The 24,172-nt window shown below is 43.4% G+C and overlaps 1 protein-coding gene across 1 annotated transcript in view; it reads left to right on the top strand.

The window, feature by feature from the left end:
- The window catches only part of SH3RF3 (SH3 domain containing ring finger 3), a 252,299-nt gene that overhangs the window by 225,310 nt on the left and 2,817 nt on the right, over positions 1–24,172 (top strand). Inside the window, exon 9 of the mRNA XM_086482122.1 lies at positions 15,879–16,216. Coding sequence (XP_086338248.1) covers positions 15,879–16,216 — 338 coding nt within the window. The remainder of the gene's footprint in view (positions 1–15,878; positions 16,217–24,172) is intronic.

Below are 24,172 nucleotides of genomic sequence, written 5' to 3'. Positions count from 1 at the left end.
GTTGCTTGGGTACTCTGTAAGACATCTGAGTTGATCCTGGAACCACCAACATTTGACCAATCATTTTCAGAGTGAGATTTGACTTTCCAGTTTAGCATGTGTTCCAGTTTGTTCCTCAGTCAGGATGCTTTAATCTGGAATATTTTAGTTCAGTTCTCTCAAGACTTGTACACAGAATACATACTGTTAATCCATTTCCTCTCAACAAAGGCAAGGGGGCTGTCTTCATCACATATGAGCCACTGCTTCCCATGCTCCAGAAAGCAAATCTTGGCTCTGTGACCAGCAAGTGATTCACCAGAAATTTGGCCAGGGAGTGGAAACCTCTATTTCTGGTCATGTGAATTCAGGCCACAAAGTTCTGTTTTAGGGCAGAGAACTCGTGCTTAAAATCTCTCCAGCACCTTCTCCTTCATCGTTAGAGTTCAGTTTGAAAGGACAAAAACCTGGCAACTTGCTGATGAATATTTTAAGGCTGGCAAGTAACCCAGCCAAAAGCATGAGCCCCAGCTGTCAAAACAAAGAAAACTTCAGCTTTACAATAAAACAGATTTCTGTTATTTCTGACTGGCCAGGATTCTTATGCTTAGATCAAGGGCAATAAGCCATTGATCAAAATTTCTTTTTCTTCTTCACATTTTTGATGTTAGGAAATGCTTTCAAACTCCCCACAGATATTTCAAGCGTTGACTTTTCTGCCAAGCAGTCTCCGAAAGCTATTCCTCTTCTCTCTCTTCTCCCCCCACCTCTGCTTATCTGCCTCACAGTGCTGTCACAGGATTTCTCAAGTGTCCGCAGTGGATTTCTCTAATGCTGTTTCGAGTGGTTCTGTGCTGCGTTCTGCAGCCGTAAGGGGAAGCGGATCCAGGGGAAGAGAAGGTAGAGAGTGCTTTAGCTTCAAGAGGAAATTCAGTTTATCTACTAACTGGAGATGAAGCTGTTTGGATGCCAAGGCACAGCATTCTTCTGGCACCTGTAGAGACCTAATTTTATAACACAGAGGACCTACGGGCTTTTACTAAATCCTTAGTGCTACTTGGGGAAGAAAGTAGAACTGACAAAAGAAAGAGCATGCAAGGGAGCGCTGGGAGCAGAAGGCTGGAGGCGTGTGTGTGCGCAAGTGCGTGTCTGCGTGTGAGCATCCCGGCACTGGCGTTCCCATGGCATTCCCCTGCCTGCAGAAGGAATCACGCAGGACCAGATGGTGGGAGGGGATGGCAAGCATCTCCTTAGATTAATCGGGTGAAATGTAAGCGCTCTTGTGGTGTCAATGGGAGACATTGACACATTTGGGCTCTTGAGAGATCATAGAGGCTAATCCCCACCCCAGACCGCACAACTCCGCAGCTGAGCATCCCATCACAGCTTCTGCCCTCTCCCTACCCTGTTCCTGAAGAATGTGGTTTGATCCCTCACTCCCTCATAACATCAAGCTCCAAATTCCCGTTCCCGGGTAAAAAAATACCAGAGTGCAAATGCTGTGCCTGTCCCTGTCCTCCACTTTCTGCCTTGGAGCAGTAACACGCAGAGCTGTCATGGGGCTGCCGCTGCCCCACCACTCCCAGGAAGGGAGACATGCAGGGTGAAACCATTCCAGCAGAAAAACACAGTAAGGAGCTGGATCCCTAGCTGGATGCCTTGAAAACAATGAAACAACTTGCACTGTGTCAGAGTTGGTGACATCTTGGCCTCCCATGTGTCCAGGACTCATTTGCTTTCCTCAGTGTTTTCCAACTCTGAATGCACAAGCCTGTTAAGTCTTAAACCATCAAGAGGCAAGAGAGATTATTCACTGAGATACAAGTAACTCAAGTGTCAATGCAGTTGTTTTATGGAGACGAAGTTTGAATTTTCTTGTGAAAATTGGCTATGCTCAACTTTTCAGTGCCCATGTTTCTTTTTTCAGTCACACAGGTACTGGTATTTTTCCTTTCTTCTCTCTATAGTTACACATAACGTCAATGCAGAAATACTTCATTAAGCTCTGTTAGAAGAATTACGTAAACTAAATGAAATTGCAGTTTCTGACAAACCTCAGTACTGTAGGAACAGCACGTTATAACAGACAACAGATATCTGTGGCATGTTTCTGTTTTTATCATGTAACTTGAGGGCATAACCAAGTTATAGCAAAGGGATATTTATCTTATTTTGTACATTTTTGTTTATTTTTCATTTTGCAATAGCAGCAGAAAGATTCACAAGCCCTCAGCTTTTCTTTTGCCAAATGGTAAAGCCACTTTAAAGTCAGTCTGGGTTGTTATTTTTTTGACTGAATGTTTCAAGCATCTAGTAATTCCCTTCAGGCCAAGTCAAGACATGGAGTCAGTGCTGGTCTCTGAAGGACTGAAAAAAAAAAAAAAAAACCCTCTTATTATTCCCTCTGGAGAAAAGATCAGTTTCAGGAATTCAGAAAGTATACCATGCAAAAGTTGCTTTTCAGGCAGGCTGCCTGTAATCAATTAACATAGGGTGTCAAGCAGTCAACCTTTTAAAAACCAATTCATTATAAAGGCAGAACTCAACCTGTTGCTTTGCTTTTTTGCATGTATTTTGTTTCGTTCATATTTACTTCTCTGTTTCTGTAAGTTAAGACTACAGAAGCTAAAATATTAACCTTCACTCACCACTCACTGTGTTCAGCACGCGAGCAGCAGACTGGCATTTGGCTTCATCACCAGGTGCCCCGAGGAAAGAAGCAGTAATTTAATGTGAGCCTATGCCAACTTATTTTGCAGTAAAGTAGATTTCATGTACTGTATTTTTTAGTCCCAATTCATGATCAGTTCAGAACTGATATATTTTAAAATGGAACTAGCTGGCTTTTTTGATTACTTCAGAGATCTCTATTCCCTCCTGTACAACATTATGTTATTCTTCATATCTTAGCTTTTGAGACAGAAAAGGGGGGAGGGAGGTCGGGCAGGCAGATCCTATCAACGCCGTGGTGCCTGCTGTGGCAAGGGAAACGCATAAGCTAGGCTTTGATCAGGGCATGAGAGAACTGATTTTCCAACTTTAAAAATATTTCTGGACAGGTTTTATATCTAAGCGAGATACTCCTGGTTGGCAGGCTTAGATGCAACCTGGCCGAGAGATACAGCTGGCCAGCAGGGAAAGTGGCACAGTGAAGGTAGGAAGGATGGTGGCCCCACAAGCCTGGGATGGGTTTCCATTCACCAGCTGTGAGAAAGTGAGATGAAGGCTGGCTACCCACCACAGATGTCTGTCTAACATTCCTTAAAATCATTCAATTAAGATCATTCCACAACTTCCCTGAGCCATCTATTCCTGTCCTTTCGTATTCCTAGGGCCAGAAAATTCCCTATGACCCCTCCTGAATCTTTTATGGTTACAAATGACTCTTGCTTCTTCATGTCCCTCTCCAGATGAACAGTTGATCAGCTTTCTCCTGACAGCCTTCCACGTATTAGAGAACTGATAATGTGCTCAACCCTCAAATTCTCTTCTTTCAACCTCATTGAGCGCAGTTCCTAGCCTATCTTCACAGGTAATTCTTTCTAGGCCTCTGATTACACTTTCAGCTGTCCTCTGGGCAGTCTTCAGCTTTCTGGGGTCTGAAAGAGACCAGAGTGGACTTTGCTGAGACCTTGTTAGTGCCAATTAGGATGGAATAAGCACTTTCCATGGCTGACATATAAGATATTTGTTAATATGTTTCCAGATGAAGTTCACCTTTTTTTGCATCTTGACTTACACACAGTTTGTGATACAGTGTAAAACTCCCGTGTCCCTTTTTGCAGAGCTGCTGACTGGCCAGTCACGCCTCATTTTGCATCTGTGCATTTGATTTCTCCTTCCTAGCAGTAGCATGCCATGCTTGTCTTTGCAGATTTCACCATGGTGATTTGGGATCGTTTCTCCTTTTTAGGAAAATTGTTCTGAATTCTTACCGTGTTTATCCTTCTGTGGTGGGTTAGCCCTGGCAGGCAGCTTAGCTTCACAGAGCCACTCTCACACTCCCCACCACAGTGGGAAAAGGGAGAGAATCAGAGGGGTAAAAGTGAGAAAACTCATGGATTGAGATAAAGACACTTTAACAGGTAAAGCAAAACCTGCATGTGCAAGGAAGGCAGAACAAGGAATTTATCCACCACTGCCCATCGGCAGGCAGGTGTTCAGCCATCTCCAGGACTGCAGGGCTCCATCACAGCAACGGTTACTGGGGAAGACAAGTGCCATCACTCTGAATGTCCCCCCTTCCTCCTTATTCCTCCACTTTTTATTGCTGAGCACAACGTCATATGGTGTGGGACATCCCTCTGGTCAGTTGGGGTCAGCTGTCCTGGCTGTGTCCTCTCCCAGCTTCTTGTGCACCTCCAGCCTGCTCACTGGTGGGGCAGCATGAGAAACAAAAAAGGCCTTGACACTGTGCAAGCCCTGCTCATCAATAACTACAGTGAGGTGTATTATTACCCTTGTGTGGTCACAAATACAAAACATAGCACTATATGTGCTACTACGAAGAAAATTAACTCTATCCCAGCTAAAAGCAGTAGATTTCCAACTGATTGTAGACTTAATCAGCTCAGTGCCCACTACTGGTTTTAGAAGTGTGCTGTCTAGGTCACCTACCAAGTAATTATTGAAAAGATTGAGTGGCACAGGGACTGAGACCTGCCCTGTTGGTACCTACTTGAAATGTGCTCTTGGTCTGATAGAAAATCATTAACTGGAAAAGATTGCAAAACAGCTGCTAGCACCTGGTTATCTGCAGTTTGAGTTCTTGCATGTGTGCTGCTGAGTTCAAAAGAGGGAGAGTGCAAGACTGGAAGGGACCCCTCAAACACACACGTTGACGTCCTAACAGGAAGAAGTTGAAAGAACAAACTTGTGCAAGATACTCGTCATGTCACCTGCTCTGCTGTGGGAAGATTGTCAGATGCAGCAAAGTAATCATAGTACAGGAGCTTGTATAGAAGTCGTGATTGCTTAACTAATGGACTACTAATTCTGTTATCTTTATAGGCAGAGACATTCCAATCAACCGTGATCAAACTGATGATGAGACAATCCTAAGTCGATGTTTGCCCACAGTGTTTTGCTAAAATGAAAATAAGAAAGGCTGTCAGTCTGTACAGACCGTCAGTCGATCAGCCACTGAGGTTAAGGGGAAATCTTCTTGCGCTGTTATCTGTCTTGCGTAAAGTGTTTCTCATCTTCATCTATGGTAGGCGGGCTCAGAGATGGACTATTATGACAAAGCTGTCATTTCTGCTCCAGCGCAGTAGTGATTTTATCTTTATATAGTTTCCATCATTTTCAGATGTGAGGTGTATGTGACCAACATCTTCACAGAGGCATTTTGAGCTTGTGTGTTAAAATTGACCATTTCTTGCTGTTAAGCTACCTTGCTTGGCAGGATCCACCTTGTATTTTGGGTCATACTGGTGTCTTCTGTATCAGTCAACCAGCTGGCAGAGTAAAGAGGAATACACTGTATATATGTTGTCATCACTAATTATTTCTGCAGTAGTCACATGTGAAAACACCAACCAGATGTCGTTGACTCATTGCATAGCACGCTCCAGACAAGCAACAAATTTGTGTCCAGAGAGCTCTTGAGGTTACAGATGTGACTGTGTGTGTAGCCTGGGTGAGATGCTGCTTACTGGCTGCACCACTGAAATTATCTTACTACCAGCTTTGGCATAAAGCATGTCCTTGGACATCTTGGGTTACCCAAATCAGCTTAAGTCTGACATTTGAGCTAACGTGTATTGTCTCACAGCTGGGGTAAGATGAGGAAATGGAGAGCATCGGCTTAGGTGGCACACGTGACAGGTGGTAATTAGTTAAATCAGCGCAATTCAATGTATTTAATTATATGGCCATACCTGCAGGTCATGTGTCAGAGAAAAAGAAGTGGATAAAACAGACAAAGGAAGGGAAGATAGAATGGAAGGATAGGATTGCAATGTAAAACCAGCCTTAGCGCAAAAGGAAAAAAACCCACAGTGCTATTGACTCCCCTTCCCTACTCATACCCTAGTTGTTCCCTTTGGTTAGCTCTATTTGTCATTGATGATCCTTCTTGCTCAGCTCTTTAATTTAAGAAAGGGGAATTTTATACTCCTAAAGACCTGACTTTGGTATAAGGGTATTGGAAGGGGTTTTTTTAGCAAATGGTCTTTGATGGCTCCATTTTTACCTTTTTAAGTAACAAAAGACAAAACTAGGAAAAAGATTAAATCCAATCTTTGCTGAAGAGAGGCTGCTTTTATTACAAAAGCTGCCAGGGCTTGAGCAGCTTCTAGCAAGCCCTTTGCTATTGCAAAGCTTACTAGTAATTACAACCCAAGTCTTGTGACATTTGGAAAGCCGCAGTGCCTTGGTCACTTTATCAAAGAAATTGTCATTTACATGCCTGGGCATTCCTCTGACACTGAGAGCTTTGCAGTCCTTCAAAATTATTCCGGGATTCTTTCTTCATTTTTAAAAGAGTGTACATGATCAGTTGGTCCCTATAAGAGAAAAGGACTTCAGCCACCTCAGTGTGTCCCAGGAGTAAATCACAGGACATTGCTTGGAAACGCAGTAGGACTGAAAATGCCTGTAGCAGAGCTGACAGGAGGTTGCAGAAACCTCAGCTGCTTTGCCTGCAAAGCTTATGCACCGTAATAATTGATTGCACCTCAGTGCACCGGATGACAGCTCTGTCCCTGTGCGGTGCTGCTGGGTGCAGTGAGGCCTGCGATGCCCATGGATACAGAGCACCTGGGACTCCCTGCACCCCCATGGGTGCTGAGAGGCTGAGCTTCCCCTTACTCCCAGAAAAGAAGCCGTTGACTTGAGTGCATTGGTATTTCTCTTCTTGATGCTAATAAAGTATCACTCGCCTTGTTTGAGACACGCTCTCATGAGGGCAGGAAGGAGCAGGGGCAAGACCTGATATTTTAAATGTGTGAAACACATTAGGAATCATTTTTTGAATGCTCAGATTTGATGCTGTGGGAGCAGCCGAAACTGGAGGGCAGCCTTCAGAGAGAGCGATATCGTCATGTTCGTGTCTCTGATGGTGTCAAGGACCTGCTTCTACAATGTCAGGCCATCTGAGAACAGTCAGGGCCCCTCTCATTCCTGCCCCTCACCCTGTCCAGACTTCCCCAGCAGCAGTGTGAAGCCAAGCTAATTTTCAGAAATATGTTGTATGAGCAAGAGGAGTTTCTGCTTTCATCACCTCTAGGCCACAGTCCATGTGGGTGTGATATGTTCTCTCAGTCTCAGCTGACTCCTCAATCTCCAGCTAAATGCGTCTTTTATGAACTCATAAATTGTTTGGAGGAATTACTTCACTGTAATGTGTTCCGGTGTCTATGCATGCAAATCCTGGCATTTTTTCATTGTCTACAGACAGAATTTTTTTCTCTACCATGGGCAACTGATTTTGAGAGAAGAATATACCACTTGTATGCCTGAATTTTCCACAAGCAATCTTCCCTGTGAGTGCAGGCCAACCCAATACCATTTAGTTTGTTGGAAGTGCTGAAATTACAGCCTGAGGTGGCACAGCTGCTGGAACAATATCAACCAAGCGGGAATAGATACATCAGTGACAAGGGACAAGATGACCTCCACTAATCCAAACCTTTTACCCACATGTTTCTGCTTTCTGTAAAAATACAAGTCTCACTTGCCTGTCATTTAATAAGATTACAAAGCAAGACCAAGCAATTTTAACTGTTTGCTTCTGAAATGAAATCCATCCCTTGTGAATGGGGAGAGCCAGAGCTAAATACGTGTAAGATTAGAGTATGTCAAAACGCATCCTGACTTCTGTCATTGATCCTCTTTCATTCAGGTGTTCAATGAGTGAGCTTGCTCTGGCTTTCTGCAAAATGTGAGTGTTACTCCCAGTGCTCCCCTGGACCAATAAATCTTTTTCACTCCCTTATGAAAGACAAGGAGCAGCAAGCTAACCAGTCAGTCAAAATCATCTTATTTGAAAACATTAATTCTGGGCAGTTTGTCTAACAGTTAATGAATTTATACATCTTTTTCTCATTTCAGAATCCTGGGCTGTCAGTGTAGCTGTGATAGATTCTCCTCTAGTTTGAATAAATGAACCTAAAGTTTCAGAAGAATGTTCATACTTGGTCCAGCTGTTTTGCTTAAATTCTCTGTAAAGTACAGTTAGTCTACCACAGTTGCCTAAATCATCGAGTCATACTTGATTTCCGTTAAAACAAACGTTTAACATTTGCTGGGCTTCACTTTAGGGTAGGTCTTTGAGATATAGTGTAGCATTACGTAGGAGACGCCCACGGTAGCTCCAAGGAAGCCCTTGGTATGTACAAAGGCAGGGCAATGCCAGGTTAGGAAGCAAGCTGGGCTCAAGGAAGCAATAGGGCCTTGCCAGCCCCATCACCGGTACTTTTGTGGCTCCTTGGTGCACGGGGAGCACTGCAGCTCGTGATCTACAACGTTTTGCACAGCAGAGATGGAGCTGAGGAATCCAAACAGCAGTTGCAGGGCTGTGAAAGTGCTCTCTGGGGTTGCAGTTCTCAACCTTTTGTGTCTCTTCCTTGGCTGACACTGCATCCTGCCGGCTGCCTTTTGCCCTCTCTCAGACCCCTGCAGCTGGGGAGTCTCTGAACAGCTGATTTCCCAAAGCCGGGAGGGCACAGGGAGGGCTCATTCCTGGCTTTGTCCTGTTTCCTGTGCTCTTGCCCAAATAGCTAACTTTTTTATCATAGCAATCATTCTCACTATTTTTGTGATCGTTTTGTAGTGAGGTGGAGTCACCCTGTGTATGCTGTAAGTGCTGTTTCATTTACCTGTTGGGACTTCCTGAAGCAGAGGTTGGATCCATACCGCTATTTTAATAGCCCTTGCTAGATCTGTTCGCCATTAATTTGTCTAATCCCCTTTGAACCTGTACATACTTTTGGCTTCCACAATACTGCATGCAGTAAGTCTCCATTTAATATTGTGTGTGTGAAAAAGTGCTTCCTATATTTTAGTTTTGACCGTTTGCCTGATAATCTCATTAGGTTCCCCCCTAATTATTGTGGGAAACAACCGATCTGGTCCCAAGTTACCTTCTCTGTGCAGGCAGGGATTTTGTAGGCCCCTATCATATTTTCTGCCAGTTGTCTGCTTTCCAAGTGGGCATCTCCAATGTACAGGAGTTATTACACACCTCTCATGGTCCTTGCTGCCCTTCTCTGTGATGCTCATAGTTCTGCAATATCCTATTCCAGCCGTGGTGGCCAGAACAGGACACAGCATTCAGGAAGGTAGGCGAGGCAGGGCTTCCTACAGCGCTGTTCTCTACAGATAGCTTTTACCTCTTTCTCTAGACCTTTCCTAACAATTCCAAGTCTTCTCTTTTGCCTTTTTTGATGTTGCTGAGCATCAGGTTTTAGGAGTATCTCCCTTTCTGTGAAAACAGGCAGATTAGAGTCAATAGTGACATGGGAATACTTGGGATTTACATTCCCAGAGCACATACTGCATTCACTTTTTGGCCAGTTTCACAATGGGCATTAACTTTTGCTGAGTATGGAGGTTTATTACCTTTAAGGCTCTTGCTTTGTACTGGAATTCCTAATTCCCATTTAATGTGGGGATAGAATTAAGTGCCTAGAAAATGAGATTCACAAAATCTGACAAGCAGAACAGGTGTCTAAGTCAGCAGGAGATACTGGTAAGGGAAGGGTGGCTTGGATCTTGTTTTTTTCACTCTGAGGAAGTTACCTGCCTCCACTTGGGATTCATGTCAGGCGCCCAGCTCTGCAGGGTGCCAAGGTTTCCTTCCAGAAGTAAAGGATGAGGATTTCTTACACAACTGAGCAGGTTCATGCCTGGGCATCCCACACTTAAAGCACTTGCATGAAAGTCCTCGATTGAGTTTTCCCCTGAAATGAGATGGGAACCCATATTCTGCAGGGAAAGTATGTATGCTTTACACCTCTCTGTGTATGCTGTGCAGGTGGCAGGACAGTAGAGCAGAGAAGGGGAGATCTCAATGCTTTGTGCTGAAGTTCCCTTACTTGCTGTAGGATAATCAAACATCCAATGGATTGCTGAGGGAAGAAGGGAGCTGAATGTCAGATCTGTACAACGATATCATGCCTTCTCCCTTCTTTTGTGTCCTCAGAGAGGTTGCTCACACTTCAAAGGAAGAGAAGGACTGAAATCAGAAGTAATCCACATTCATCTGAGCTTAGTTCTGGAGATAGTGGCTGCTTGGAAATAAGTGGAAATATTTTCACAGACTTGATGAGAACCATGGTTTCATCACCTTTGGTGTTGTCCTTGCATTTCACTGTATCAGTACACAATTTTGAGCTACCTCATCACATCAGTAGTTTTCAGTTCCCTGGTGCTCTGGTTCAGCTGTTCCCACTGAAAAGTATTGCTGAAAACTGTTATTGGGACATGGAGTAAGTTGTGTATTTTAACAACTTTCCATCCTGTTCATAACCATCACCTGTTCCCTACATACCAGACCAGGAAAAGCAATGAAATACAGAACTCTCCATCCATCAGCTTCTCCCTCCATCAAACACCAGGAAAAGACAATATCAGTGTAGCAGATCATCTGTCCCTCGTTCACCATTAATCATGTTAGTGTTCTGTTCACCTTCTGCCTGTTATGAATTCAGCAGCCTCCAGGAGGCTCAACAATAGCTGAGACTCTGCTTCAGGTTTTTTTTTTCCCTTTGAGCTAGCCTTTAACTTTGCTCCAGTGTTTGAAAGATCTAATATTCTGTCTAAATTGAATATTCAAATATATTTTTAGATTCCCTCTTTATCTCTTTTAGTAGTCCCTAGAGCCTTGCATCTGCCCCAGTTCAACAAAAAGCACATGATGAAGTGCCTGCATGCTTTGCTGTATTGGGACCTGGACACTAATTTCTTCTCAGTTTTCTTTCCAAAATATTTGAAATTCCCAATCAGGTCTAGCTGCATGACATTTTACTTATTTTCTCCTAGCTTTAACACTAGTTATCTTCAAATTAGTGACCATAAGTCTAATATGTTTGCACATGTATGTATACATGTTACTATCACTGGGATTAAAAACTAATGATAATATGATACTAAAATCCTTTTTGTTCCTTGGCATGTAACTTGTATACTGAGACTATAATAATAGACTTCTGTCCAGAAGCAGTTGTCTTCATTAAAAACTAAATTTTTGGCAAGTACTTCCATACAACATGTGATACAAAACTAGACTTTCCCTAAAATCAGAAGTAATTGTGTAGTAAGTAATTACTGTTGTCTTGTTCAGTATGTCATCTATGCCTCATAAGGAATAGTGCCAAATTGCAAATGATAAATACATATTCAAAGACATCCCAGACCTGAAGCTTTCCTTTGAGATGATGCTGTTTTGCTTTTTTGTGCTTTTTAGATAATTATCAAAATCTCAAGTCAAATAATTTTACAGATTTTAAAACCTGAGTAGCTTTTTTCCTAAAAGACATAATCCAAAATACCACCTACTCTTTCAATGCAAGCATCAGTCACCAGTAGCCAAGTTGGAATCAGAATAAAAATGCACTGTTCTCCAAATACTAACTTAAATTTACTGAAACAAGTACTGACCAAGTTAAACAAGCAAATGGTGGTTTGGGGGTACCAACTGATAGATGAGTTCCTCATTTGTTCTGTAGGGCTCAGGGCAGCATTCAAAATTTTGTTTCTCTTTTCTTCATTTTTAAATGAAACCTTTTTTATCCCTCTGGTTCTCTTATCTATTGATGTAACTGGCGCTGCATGAGAAATTACCTCATTTCAATGGCTGGAGCCAGTTTTTCTATCAGCTGCAGTAAGGTTTCCTCATTTATTTAATGAGCCTGGATAGGTGGGAAATTAAGTATTAGGAGCTGCAGATGAAGAAAACTAAACCAGAATATTCTGTTTATTAGGGTGATTTAAAAAAAAAAAAAAAAAAAAAAGCTTGTATTAATATAACCAGTACATATAATTGGTATTTGGATTATGGCATGATTATTACTCTGCAGACAGGGGACTCCGTTATCACTCAGTCATCAACGAAGTAGCTGCATTCTGTGCTCATCTCATCTCTGAAGCTGAAAGAAGAGCTAGTTATTATCTTCAAGTGGGGTTATTAATGAGGGGGAAAATCATCCCCAATTACTGTGAAGCAAAATATTTCAACATTTACATATCTGAGACTTTAATTTTGATCTAGTCCTTCATGAGTTCTTAAGCTCAGATTGTGTTCACTCTTCCAAACGTCCCCAGAGCAACATATCGAGGGGAACTTGTACCTGTCCAAGTGATGGCTTCCCCAGGTGTATGCTTCAGGGTCACAGAAATGCTGCCCGTCCCATCCTTGTGCTGCCAGAGACTGATTTCCACTGAGATTCCTTCGTGCTACACTGCAGGAACAGAGTCTCATGCATAGGCTTTGCTAGAGAAGTAAGAAATTCTGACCCGCCTATACGTCTGTGTTCACAGTCTTTTTTTTCTTAACTAGAAACAGCCTGGGATTTTTTTGAAAGAGCTGATTTCACTCTTTTGCTTTTTTTTGAACACGGTATTGGTTTGGAAGTTTTGACTCTGAACCTCCTAGAATAAAACCTGAGCAACACAAAGGTGATGATTTAGATTCAGTTAAACATGTGGGCAGTAACCGGGAGATGGGAGAAGTGCTGTCCGTACTGTGAATCCATCCGTCAACACAGATGCGAAGGTCTGACCTTGGCAGGTTCAGGAGGTAGGGGCGTCAAACACAGTTTGCAGTCAATTGGAAATGTAGCTACTAGACAAAGGAAACTCAATAGTTACACAGCTGTTTCAGCAGATTACAGATTTCCTAGAAAACAATAAAACAGTCGTCTGTGAACGGAAAAAGTAAACCATCTTTTTTTTTTTTCATTCAAGAACTTAATTCCTGAAAGTCATCAGATATGTCCTCTGTAAACTTCTTATCTCTTTTCAAAACCCACGGAGTCTGTAACCAATCGGTGTAGATTTCTCTACAGCATTTATGCCCGTTAATGCCTCGTTGATTTACAGTGAAACTGCTGAAGAAAGGACTGTCTTGGACAGCCATATAAATATTAAATTAATTTCTTGTGAAGGATGGCTGCTATTACACTAAATATTAAATGAATTCATAATACTTGGACATTTGCAATAAATCACTACTGGGACTGCATACTAACATCCCATTCCAAATCTTTTATTTTTTTTTTTTTAATATTAAAGCCATGGAAAAGGACCGGTTGCTCTCAAAGAAACGTACAGCTTTCTAACGCTGGAGTCATTAACGAATTCCCGCAGCACAAGGAGGAGTTTTAACTTTGTCCCGTTTTACAGATGGGAGGAGGCATGAAGGGGTTTAGGTTGAACTGCTGATCACAGGAGGTTCTAACCCAATCTGTTTCTCATGAGAGACATCACAGTAAATTATCAGCTCCTGACAGTCCTTGTTTTGCTTGAAGTGCTCTGAGCAGCGTCGGCAGAGGATTTGGCAATGTGATACCAGAAGGCTGAGAGCATTTGCCAGACTCAAAGGGAGAAAGAGCTGGATGTAATGTCTAATCTCCAGGCACCCGAAGTGGTTAGTATCAGTTCACCTCTAAATATCTTGCCCAAGGCCACGATGGGAAGGATAGGACTCCTCAGGTTTTGACTTAGCAATTGAAGTAAGTCATCTTCTTTCTTTGGAGAACACAGATCTTAGTCTCAAAAGTTTAGTAAAATTCTCAGTGGACTAAGAAGGGCTAAAAATCAATTCTTTATTTTTCCTTTTGTTAAAGTAGAACAAAGGGTATATCAGCAAGTTCATTATAGATCTGTTATCTGAGAGATAGTAGCTGGAGTGCAGAAATTTATGCTAGGGCTAACCGTGTAGAGTAGAAGCTTTTTCTTGTAAACAAAATTGAACGACTGTCAGACTCATCCGCTTTTTAATGTGCAGATGGGTGTGAATATATGCATCTCCTTCATTCCAAAGATTTTTGCTTCTGTGCCTTAAATGGTCTAAGTCACACAAGGTTTTTCTAATGAAAATTTGCCAAGGTATTTAAATTAGAAGCAAAAATTAGAAAAGCTGCTACCACATAGGAATATTAATTGTTCATTATACAGGGCTTTAGTTCACATATTACTTTGCATGTGCAAAGCTGCCAATTAAAGAGGCTCAAAGTGCTCACTGCTGCACAATAGCCGTTTCTCCAGAGCCCCACAATGGCTATTGTATTCTGTCACTGACCTTTAGACACCTTCAAATGCATATTGACACAGTATGCTGGGATCATTAGAGCTATTGTCTCAGTGCACCACAGGGAAAGGAGAGTTTTGCAATTTCTTGAAGAGCTTTAAAATTTGATATAATGATGACAGCAGCGATGTTTCTTAATTAGAGAGTGAGAGAAAAACTGAAGTATTTTTCTGGTGCTTCAGGTGAATTCCAGCATGTCCATTTACCACAGTTCCCACAACGGTCCCTTCCCATGGGGGAAAGATGTTTATCAGGGGCATTTGGTCTATTGTTTCCAGGGAAATTTATTTAGTGTTTTTGACCTGATGGTGCCATATGGCCAGCCTCCCTTAGCTTCCATGGATTCTGCCTGGATGAACATCTTGGCAGGATGGATCCTTTCATCCTGTGAGTGACAAATGCCCTTTTAAACAGAGCGTATAGTTGGAACCGGTGGTATGCAGGAGACTGGGATCTGGAAGTGTAGTTCAGAAACTGCTCTTCAAAGATCAGTGGATGTTGTCTCTGTGAATACAACTGTGCTTCATTTTAGCTCTTCTGTGTCTTAACATCTAAGGTACTTCTGTTTTCTTACCAGTCTGTGACAGCTAAAGAGTGCAAACAAGAACTTTGGGAGCAGAGATATCAGATACTCCAAGTACATTTACTGTGGTAAATCTGAGCATCGTCTAAAATCTTATAGTTATTTCATTGTAGCCCTCCTATTCTTTAGAGCTGCTTTGAGAAATTACTTCAGCAGTCAGCACATAAAAGAGCATAATTTTAAATGTTGCATGGGACATTTTGTCTATAGAGAATAAATAAATAAATTATTGGCTTGTATTTCCAAATAGTGTTGTTGCTTGAAGATAAAGAGAGAGTTTCTGTTCCATAAGTATTGCCGCTGCCGGGTTCGTTTTTATCCCCTGGGACCCTATTATAGAACAAATTATCAGATATAGCTGAACTTCACAGCCTTGCGTCTCTGAAGATAGTCTTGAGTAATGGCTTGCACTTCTGACAGAAGAGGAAGAAATTTAACAGACCTTTTGCAAAACTTCTCGTGTCATTAAAAAAAAATGGGGTATTTGCTGCACAGCGTCGCTGGTTGCAACTCTAGCCTAGTGCTGTGCAGCATATACCAGAGGATGACCAGTTTCTGCACATGATCTCTCTACCCAAAAAACTTTCTAGCTGAAGGACATAATATCTGGTATTTGTGTGTGCTTGAGGTAGATGTGCAGCAGGATTTCTCACACTAATATAGTATGCACCAGGTCAGATGTGTTTCTTCAGTAATTTAGGCTGATTTTTTTTTTTCACATTAATTTAGAGGGTGACTTTGTCTTGTTTTCACTCCTCTGTATCAGAAACTCTTGTAGAACTTTGAAACCTCCCATGCATGGCCACTGCAATTGCCAGTTGTGAATTTTGTGGTCTGTCTTCAAACATCAAGGTGATACCTTTACCTTAATACACGAGGAAAAGTGACCCACTTCTGGGAGGGAGACACAAATAGGTACAGCCACGTGATGCAGGATGTGAAAGGGAGTCATGGCAGTTTTGGCAGCTTTCCTGCCACACAGGAAATTTTGAGATTTTCCAAAAGAAAAACAAAGGGAGTTGGTAAATCTGCTCACTGCCTATATTTTGTTTGGTTCCTTTGCAGAAGGAGAAGAAGAGCGGGCTGCTGAAACTTCTAGCAGGAGCATCAACAAAAAAGAAGTCGCGCTCCCCACCATCCGTGTCCCCCACACACGACCCCCAGGCAGCCATCGAAGGAGTCCTGCAAGGGGCAGTGGGACCCGAGCTCTCCTCGCTCTCCAGCCACGGCAGGGCTGGCTCATGCCCTATTGAGAGTGAAATGCAGGGAGCCATGGGGCTGGAGCCTCTGCACAGGAAAACAGGCTCTTTGGATTTGAATTTTTCCATCCCTTCCCCTGCCAGGCAGCCCCTCTCTTCCATGGCAGCTATTCGGCCAGAGCCCAAGCCTTTGCCCCGGGAAAGGTAAGCTGTGCATCTCCTGAGGTCACCTGCATGCTCAGGGGGAATTTGGAGGAGGGCTGCAAGTTTACACTTGCTCAAGGGTTTTGCAGTTTTGCTGCTCTGTGGATAGACTGTAGGTGGCTCAGCTGTCTTTTAGGATGACAGGGCTTACGTGCACCTGCCCATTGAAAATCATTTGACACACAGCGCAGGTTTCGTGTTTGTTGATGAAAAAAGTGATGAGCAGCACGTGTCCATGACACTGTACAGCCCTGGTCTAAATATGGAGAACAGCAGCACTTTCTTAGCCCAAAGGGTATAAATGCTGTTGGCAAAGGCCCCTTTTTAAGTGGGATCCCTATGTTTTAATAAACTTATGGAGTTGTCATGTGGCACTTCCTGCCTGGGGGCAACAGGGGTGATATGTTTGCTCATGAAAGGCCCTTTCTGGCCTGTTCTGCAATATCAAAGACTGCTTCAAATTCTCCTTGTCTAGGGTACTTACAGGTAGTGCCATCTTCAGTGACCTGTTACCAGAAATGTAGCTCGTTTCTAGAGAGTAATGTACCAGTGGTTTTGCAGTTCATTTCAGCAGCCTGCTCTGCACCTTGGTACCTTAGAGTAATTGACCTTGCAAACCCAAAAAGAGTAGAGTAGGAACACCAAAATACAAAAGCAGATGAGAGAGAGATAACTGACTAGAAACAGGGGTAGAGAAAAAAGCTAGGTCTCGCTGTGCAGAGTCGTATTGGCTTTAGGTAAATATTTTCTACAGGACTGCAGTTTGAGGACTAGGAAGGGAACAGGTAATGCACAGATGCGATGCCATCGAAATGCTTAAATGCTTTCCAATCAAAAAGTGATTGAGGAGAACTTTTTTTAGAAAAAAAAAAAAGCATCAAAGAGTTTTCAAAAAGCTGTCTAGGGAACTCTCTGGTGTTGATATTTGAAACGATTTTGGAACAACAGTAAAGTTCCAGAAGTTTGAAAAAAAATCCTTTTCTCTGAGTGTATGAAGGAGGCTGAAGGGAATGGACTGGGCAAGCCACCTGATCCTGAATCCAGTTGGGGTCATGGAGCAGGTGATGCAAGGCGTAATAAGGACAGTTCATACTTTACACAGTGTTTTACTGAATGCAGGTTGAAATTTGATTGGGAAGGTGGCAATGACACTGTAATGTATTTGAACTTATCTAAGGCATCTGGTTTGTTACCATAAAATGTCTTACTGAATAAACTGTACACAACCGACACAGCAGATAGTGAGTGGATTGAAAACTGGTTCACTGGCATCAAATCTAACTCTAGATTGGAAATCACTGGAAAATGACTGTATGTGTATGTAGTGTAGCCCAACAAGAGTCGGGTCTTGGATCTGCATTGTCCAATATAAAGTCTTTGCTATTGCAGAACAGAGGACTGAAGTGAGAGGTAGGTGATGAAAAGGGCAGACCCATCGGTACACAGCTAGTTCAACGCACTGATAAGGAGAACACAGAGTAACAGTATACTTCAGAAAAGCCATATCTGAGGCAACATGGAGCAGCCTCAAAGAAGCATCATAAGAACAATATTAGATTTAAAACAATATCCTTGCAGTGATACAGGGAGCTCTGGTACACCTGGTAAAGAGCAGGCCTAGGAATGGCTTGGTAACAGTCTGTAAGAGACTGCAGACAGGACAGACATGGGGATATTTTTGCTCTAGATTGGGCATTTTGTCTAAAAGAGATGCTGTTGTTCAAGCGCAGCTATTAGACTTGAAGCAGAAATAAATACAGGCAAGTCCTTCGGCATTGTAATGAAGGCAGTGAGAGCAGACTATCACAGTAGTCTCTTGTCCTTAAAATCCATGAAAAAGCAATTTAGTAAAAGGAGTGAAAAACCAATCCCTATTTAGGCGCACTTAATTTGGTCTACATCAGTTTAGATTAATGCTATAAGAAAAGCTAGATCAATATAAACTAGATTTAGCACCAGTGTAACTAAATCAGTGGAATGCTGCACCTTTAGTTAAATGTAGCCATGAAAAGAAGCCAGGAGGAACGTCCCTTGACGACTCCAGAGCTGGCTGTTAAGGTGCTGCTCTCAAACCTTTACTGTAGAGAAGTCCAGACACATTATTTAATATGCCAGGGCTAGTCCCATATCCTACAAATTTCTCAGTTCACCTCAGGATGGTCCGGGTAGTGAAACATTTAACTGATGACAATTTTAAGTGTCATAATGGAACCAGAGGGACAGGGGTTAGCTGCCTCTGCTCAGCCGTGTTGGAATCAGGAGTCAATAGATTTAGACTGCTAAAACTGAGTAAATACTTCCAATTGCAGTATACAGTGGTAAGGAACTCTGATTTTAAGCATTTTAATTCCTGAGTCTTAAATCCGAAAATAAGCTATAATTGAAGTAACCCTAATTATACACAGCAGGCAAGATTCTCTAATTGATTTATGAATTAGCTTCCATATCATTGGTGTATCTGCATTCCTTAACTGATCATATGGGTTTTTTTCATGCCCATAATGGGAAATATTAATTACCTTCATGCACTAGGAAGGATAATGCTTAGTCCTGGAATAATCTGAGCAGATACATTAAACACTTGTCTCCTAGAAATTCATCCCACATCCATCTGTGCTCATTAAATCATCAAATCGCTCAGAAGTACCAAATGATATTATTTTTAAAACAAATTACGGTTTTCAAACCACTTGTTCTTTTCACATCTGGCAGTGGAGGAACTCGCATTCAGCGTCACTCAGCTCCGTATTTTGCTTGTTTGCATTTTGGTGCATTTCATCCGCACAGTAGGAGCAATTCTCTGAGAAAGAAAAGGGAGGAGAGGGAAAAAAAGGTTAGATAAACAGATTCAGATGCTGGATGAAATTTTAAAAAGCTGCAAAGCATTTCAGTGCACTTAGCTGTACTTGGCTTTCTGTCTCCCAACGCCCATCTGTGTGCATAGAGACAGAGCACTGAAAGGTTGGAAGAAGTAGCACATTCCTTAATATTTACGGCATTCGAAATGCGGCTCATGCAGGCAGCGGAGCACCGCTACTTCTCCCGTAGAGGTTGGCTTGCAGCTCCAGCACTCACCACATCCAGGCTACTGATCAAACCCAAGCAGTCATGCCACTGGCCATATCGGAGGTGCATTAAAAGGCTCTGACTGCTCATGGCTCGACGCTCACGATTTAAGGGAAGAATTGCCTATTCTGCTGCCTGACAGCACAGCCCTTTGTGGGAGTTGCAGCCAGTCAGACAGGAAGGTGAAGTGAGCTTTGCCCTCTTGCAGATGCTGCTAATGTTTATGCTCCCGTTCATTTGTTTGTGCGCAGCGAGAGCGAGGACAACAATTGTTTTATCTTGTCCTACTCGGTATTCGAAAACCTGGTTATGGGTGGCTGGAAAGGAAATTGCTCCTAGCTCTCCCGTCATTTAGCCTTGATATTTAACTGGTTTGCTGGGATATTTTCGTGCCCATCTCTGCCTTCTGGGTGTAGTTTCCCACTACTGCTTTATAAAACCAACTTCCTTCAGCTGCTCTCTGCCATAAAGCATCCAGCAGTCCGAGCAGCAGAGTGGAGAAATTTCCCAGGTGGTGTTCTTGTCACTTCGTGTTGCAGTGATTGACTGTCAAGCGAACGCCCCATCAGGCTGTGTTTGCCCCACAAGCTCTTTTCCACCTACTGCTCCATCCAATTTCTGCTGGTGCAAGAAACAGGACCAGTGCAGAGACACGCTGCGGTGAGGCAGAGACTTGCCCACATCCCACTGACACTGTTGGTTCACGTGCGAGAGGGGTGTGCTGTCTGCCTAGCAGCACCAAAGCAAAATACTTTCCTTGCCACCCCCTTCAAGAAAATATGACTGTACATTAAGCAAAACAGGAGAGTTGAGTGTGTGTGTGTGTGAGTCATGTTCCCCTCGCTGCCTGGCACTGTTCCCAGATGCGAACCTGAGTATAACGTGTCACGCGTTGTTGACTCTTTTGTAGTAACTGGCACTAATTCTGCCATGTTATATTCTGATAAAGAGGCCGTATCCAGACTTACTGTCACGACTGGCATATCTGTGCCATGTTTCTATGGTTTTCGTGGAGCTTTCAGGCAAGTTGTAACCAGAACAGTGCTGCAGAATAAGATGAGAGCAGTGAGTTTGACCTTTGAAATAGACCGCTCCATGTTTCCATGTATCCTTTCTACAAATCACTGCCACGTTAGAAATTGAGTTCCCAATTCAAGGAAGCATTCAAGCATGTGCTTAACGCCCATTGACTTCAGTTCTGCTGCACACGTATATCTTCTTTGCCAAAGGAAAGCAAAGGAAGGGGTTTTTACTTTCCTGGAAAGTGATACTAGAGAAATGACCCCAGGAGTAAGTTCTGACTGAACAGTGACATGTATGCACATGGTTAAGTGCTTTTCTGACTAGGGATACCTGCCTTAGGACTGAGAAACTAGAATTAACCATCTCAGAAATTGAATCTTGCAATATTCCCAGCAGAAGCGTAAAAGATCCAAATGAGATTTGTTCTTCTAAGGCTGCTGATTCAGACACTGTAATATGGTGAAGTGGGTTCTGGCTTGTAGTGTGCAGAGGCGCTTTGCAGGTCTCTGCAATCTGCCAGTAAAAGGATGGAGAAACAGAACTCCACTGGCAAGCAAGAGCAGTGGTTAACTGGGCTAGATGCTTCATGGTCACCAATTATCTGCCCGGACGCTAAACGTACTGTGTATCCCTAACATTCGAGGGACCTGTCAGAGTCGCGGGACTGGACTCCTGAAACCTGTGCTTAGTGCATGATACTGTGACAAACAGAAACTTGCATTAAGCATCCGAATTCAAGTATTCTAAATGGGACTGGATTGGAGGTTAGCCCTGATGACTAATTTGACTCGTTGCAGATTTGTTTTCTTAAATTTCTCTAGCTCCGTTAGTGTCCTGGATGCACATATTTGCTCAGTGAGCAGATACTTGGTATTGTGGAGTGTTTTTCCTCAGCGTCCAGGCCTGAACTCAGCCCTTAATTACTGATCAGTTCTGATCAATGCTGTTCAATGCCTGTCTGTGCACACTGACAGAGAGCCTGCATGAGTAATTTAGACCAGACAACTGACTCCTACGCAGCTAGGTTGCATGAGATGAGTCTCACTCTGTGGAAAGTGTGGCATGAGGCTTTGCAGCTGGAGGAGTCAGAGAAACCACTTTCACCACACCTGTGCTACTCAGTGGGTTTCACTGTGGTCACTTGCTAGACATCTTCCAACATCTGCAAAAGATGGGCTGGCTTTGGCAGCCACACTTTTCTTCCACGTCAGAGCTTTGACTCACATCCAGAGCAGGACATCTTGTGCACTAAATGAGGCAGGCATCCTATGGGAAAAATAGTATGCAATCATGTAATGAAAGATTATATTGCACACAAGCAAAACTGAAGTCATGGGCAATTTTAGTTGCCTGTTCCTTCATCTCAGATTCATGGGTGTGAAACATTCCTGTTCTGTTAAGGTATTGGATGACTTTATGCATCTACATACATGACATTTTTAGTCAGTTTGCTTTTTTAAGGGAAACAAAATGAGAACTTCTATCACGTATCATTTATTTGAGGTTAGGAGCCTTAGCTGCACCTTGCAGATGTCAGCAGTGGTACCAAAGTGAGAGCTGGGTGGGAGAGGTGTTTCTTTTGACTGCAAGGACGAGTGCTGTGAAGACAGTGGACGGGAGGATACCCGGGTCTTTGCTGACAGCAGAGGGACAGGGATGATAGACCCATTCCCAGCTTTCAGTGAGTTAATTGCTGCCGGGGTCCCTGTCCCACCCTCAGCCCCAGTGCCAGCCTCTACCCATGTAGTCTCCCACCCCACGAGATGTCATGCCCCAGCCACAGGCTCCCTCCCACCAAGGCTCTTTGCTCTCCCAGCCTCAGGTCAGCAGAGTTGCCGCCCCCCCCCATTAGCCATACCCGCACCTTCTATCAGGGCTTCCAGTTTTCGTCATGGTCCCATTTCTCCCTTGGCTCCCAGTTTTTCTTCCATCAGCTTCCCTCCTCCTCCATGCCCCCCCTCACCCTACCCTGCTTTCCAACTCCTTGAGGTTTCCCTGCCCAGGCAAACCCTGTCCCCCATCCTTACTGGTACTACTCGCAGCCTCTCTTCATGTATTTTCTCTTGAGCTCCAAGGACCTTCCCCAGGCCACTGCCCATCCTGGACAGTCCCCTCCGGGGGTGAAGTGCCCAGTCCAAGGATGCCACAGCAGCCAGCAGTGGGAAAGTCCAGCACTGGGTATGTGCCCTGAGAGAAAAACAGGAGAGAAGCCCATTTCTAGGGGAGGAAGAGAAATGCGACCTCTGAGGTCCCACAGAGCTAGGACATCTTGGAGCATGAATCAGCAGAGATTTCACCTTCGGTGCTCATACAAGCCTCCACTAAGCATATACCATTTTGGGGCAGTTTGAATGCTTTTAACCTGGCTGAGAGCAGGTAATTTTCTGAAGGAACACCATCCTTGACAAAGCAGTGGGGCCACAGGATGGATCTTTACTCCCAAGTATGGGGAGCTGCGAGGAGCTTGTGGAAGCCCTCACCTGAGTCCTGCTGATGCTGCAAAAACACCCTTACCCTCCTGGAGGTGATGGGACCATTTGGGCTGATTGTCGACCCTCAGCCTGACACAGTCAGACGCTGTGGAGAGTTTGGGCCAATATGGTTAACATTTGGCAGAATTACAACTATCCGAGAGTACAATTTACAACAGAAAATACCAAACATTGTTAATAATAGGCAGAGGTGGTTGCCGCACTTGTCATCATGATTGTTGCCCAGCTAATTAGCATTTTTAAAAGTTGGTGTTTTAAAGGTGCAATGTGATACAGACAAAATTGAGACGGCTCTGAGATCCATCTAAAATGCCAGGAAGCAGTTTAGTGTAAGAAAACGTACAATTTTATAGTAGCTTCTCAAAGAGGGGGCGAAAGGGGAAACGAAAAGGGGAGATATAAATAGAAGTACATAGGACTGCCTTTTTGGGAGTGAGGGATGATGTCTGGGAGAAGTGATCTTTTCTACCAAAAAAAATATGGCTAATATCTCTATTTGCAGTTCGGTTCCGGAGGATAAACTAGGCTGAGATGCCACCTGGAGGTCTGGAGGGGCGGCACAAGCAGCGGTGCCGTGCTGCAGCCGTCACTGGGATGCCTCTCCCAGGCCCCACTTCAAAAGCCTCTCGAGGGAAAAAGCATAGCATCTTTTTCCATCTCTCATGGAGGATTTCTTAACCAATTTGCAAGGTCTTTCGTATCTAAGATTTCGTTATTCTATCAAAAACACTTCAGTGATATCCTAGGAGGTACCGTGGTTAATTAAATTTAAACCATAGCGTTTGGGGTTTCCTTAAATGGGAAAAAGTACTTCACTTGGTAATGCAGTGACTGAGATTTATTTTTCTAAATCTCTAAGGAGATGCTGTGTAGAACCCCTTTTATGACGATGGGCACATTCCTGTTGAGCGTGGTCACCTCCCTCCTCATGTGAACCATTTAGGGACTAGCAGCTCCTCACTCCAAGGATGTAGTCTGCCTTTAAAAGGATGGCTCTGTGTCTAAGGTATGACATGAGTGTTGGCAGTCCCAGCTGGGTGCTTAGGGTGACCCTGCCCCAGACACCACCTTTTTCTGTGTTTCTGTTTCCTGATCTGCCAAAAGGGTCCGCGAGTACCTCCGCACCACTTGACTAATGTTGAGGTCCAAACTTCTTTCTCAAAGCCTCTTGAGATCCCGGTGCAGAGCCCTGATGCGCTGTGATTGTGCACAGAGTTGTGAGATCTGAAACCTGGCATCATCTTAGCTAAAATTGTTCCACTCTGATAATTTAATTAATCAACACTGCACCGGAGTGTTTGAAATAATGTGTGCATTCATTTGCATAATGGCTGTAATTGGCAAAGCTTCATAATATAAGTGTAGCAGTTCCACA

This window comes from Leptosomus discolor, chromosome 1 (genome assembly GCF_034619465.1).
Source record: "Leptosomus discolor isolate bLepDis1 chromosome 1, bLepDis1.hap2, whole genome shotgun sequence".
Taxonomy (NCBI): Eukaryota; Metazoa; Chordata; class Aves; order Leptosomiformes; family Leptosomidae; genus Leptosomus; species Leptosomus discolor.
This window is presented reverse-complemented; position numbering and strand designations above follow the sequence as displayed.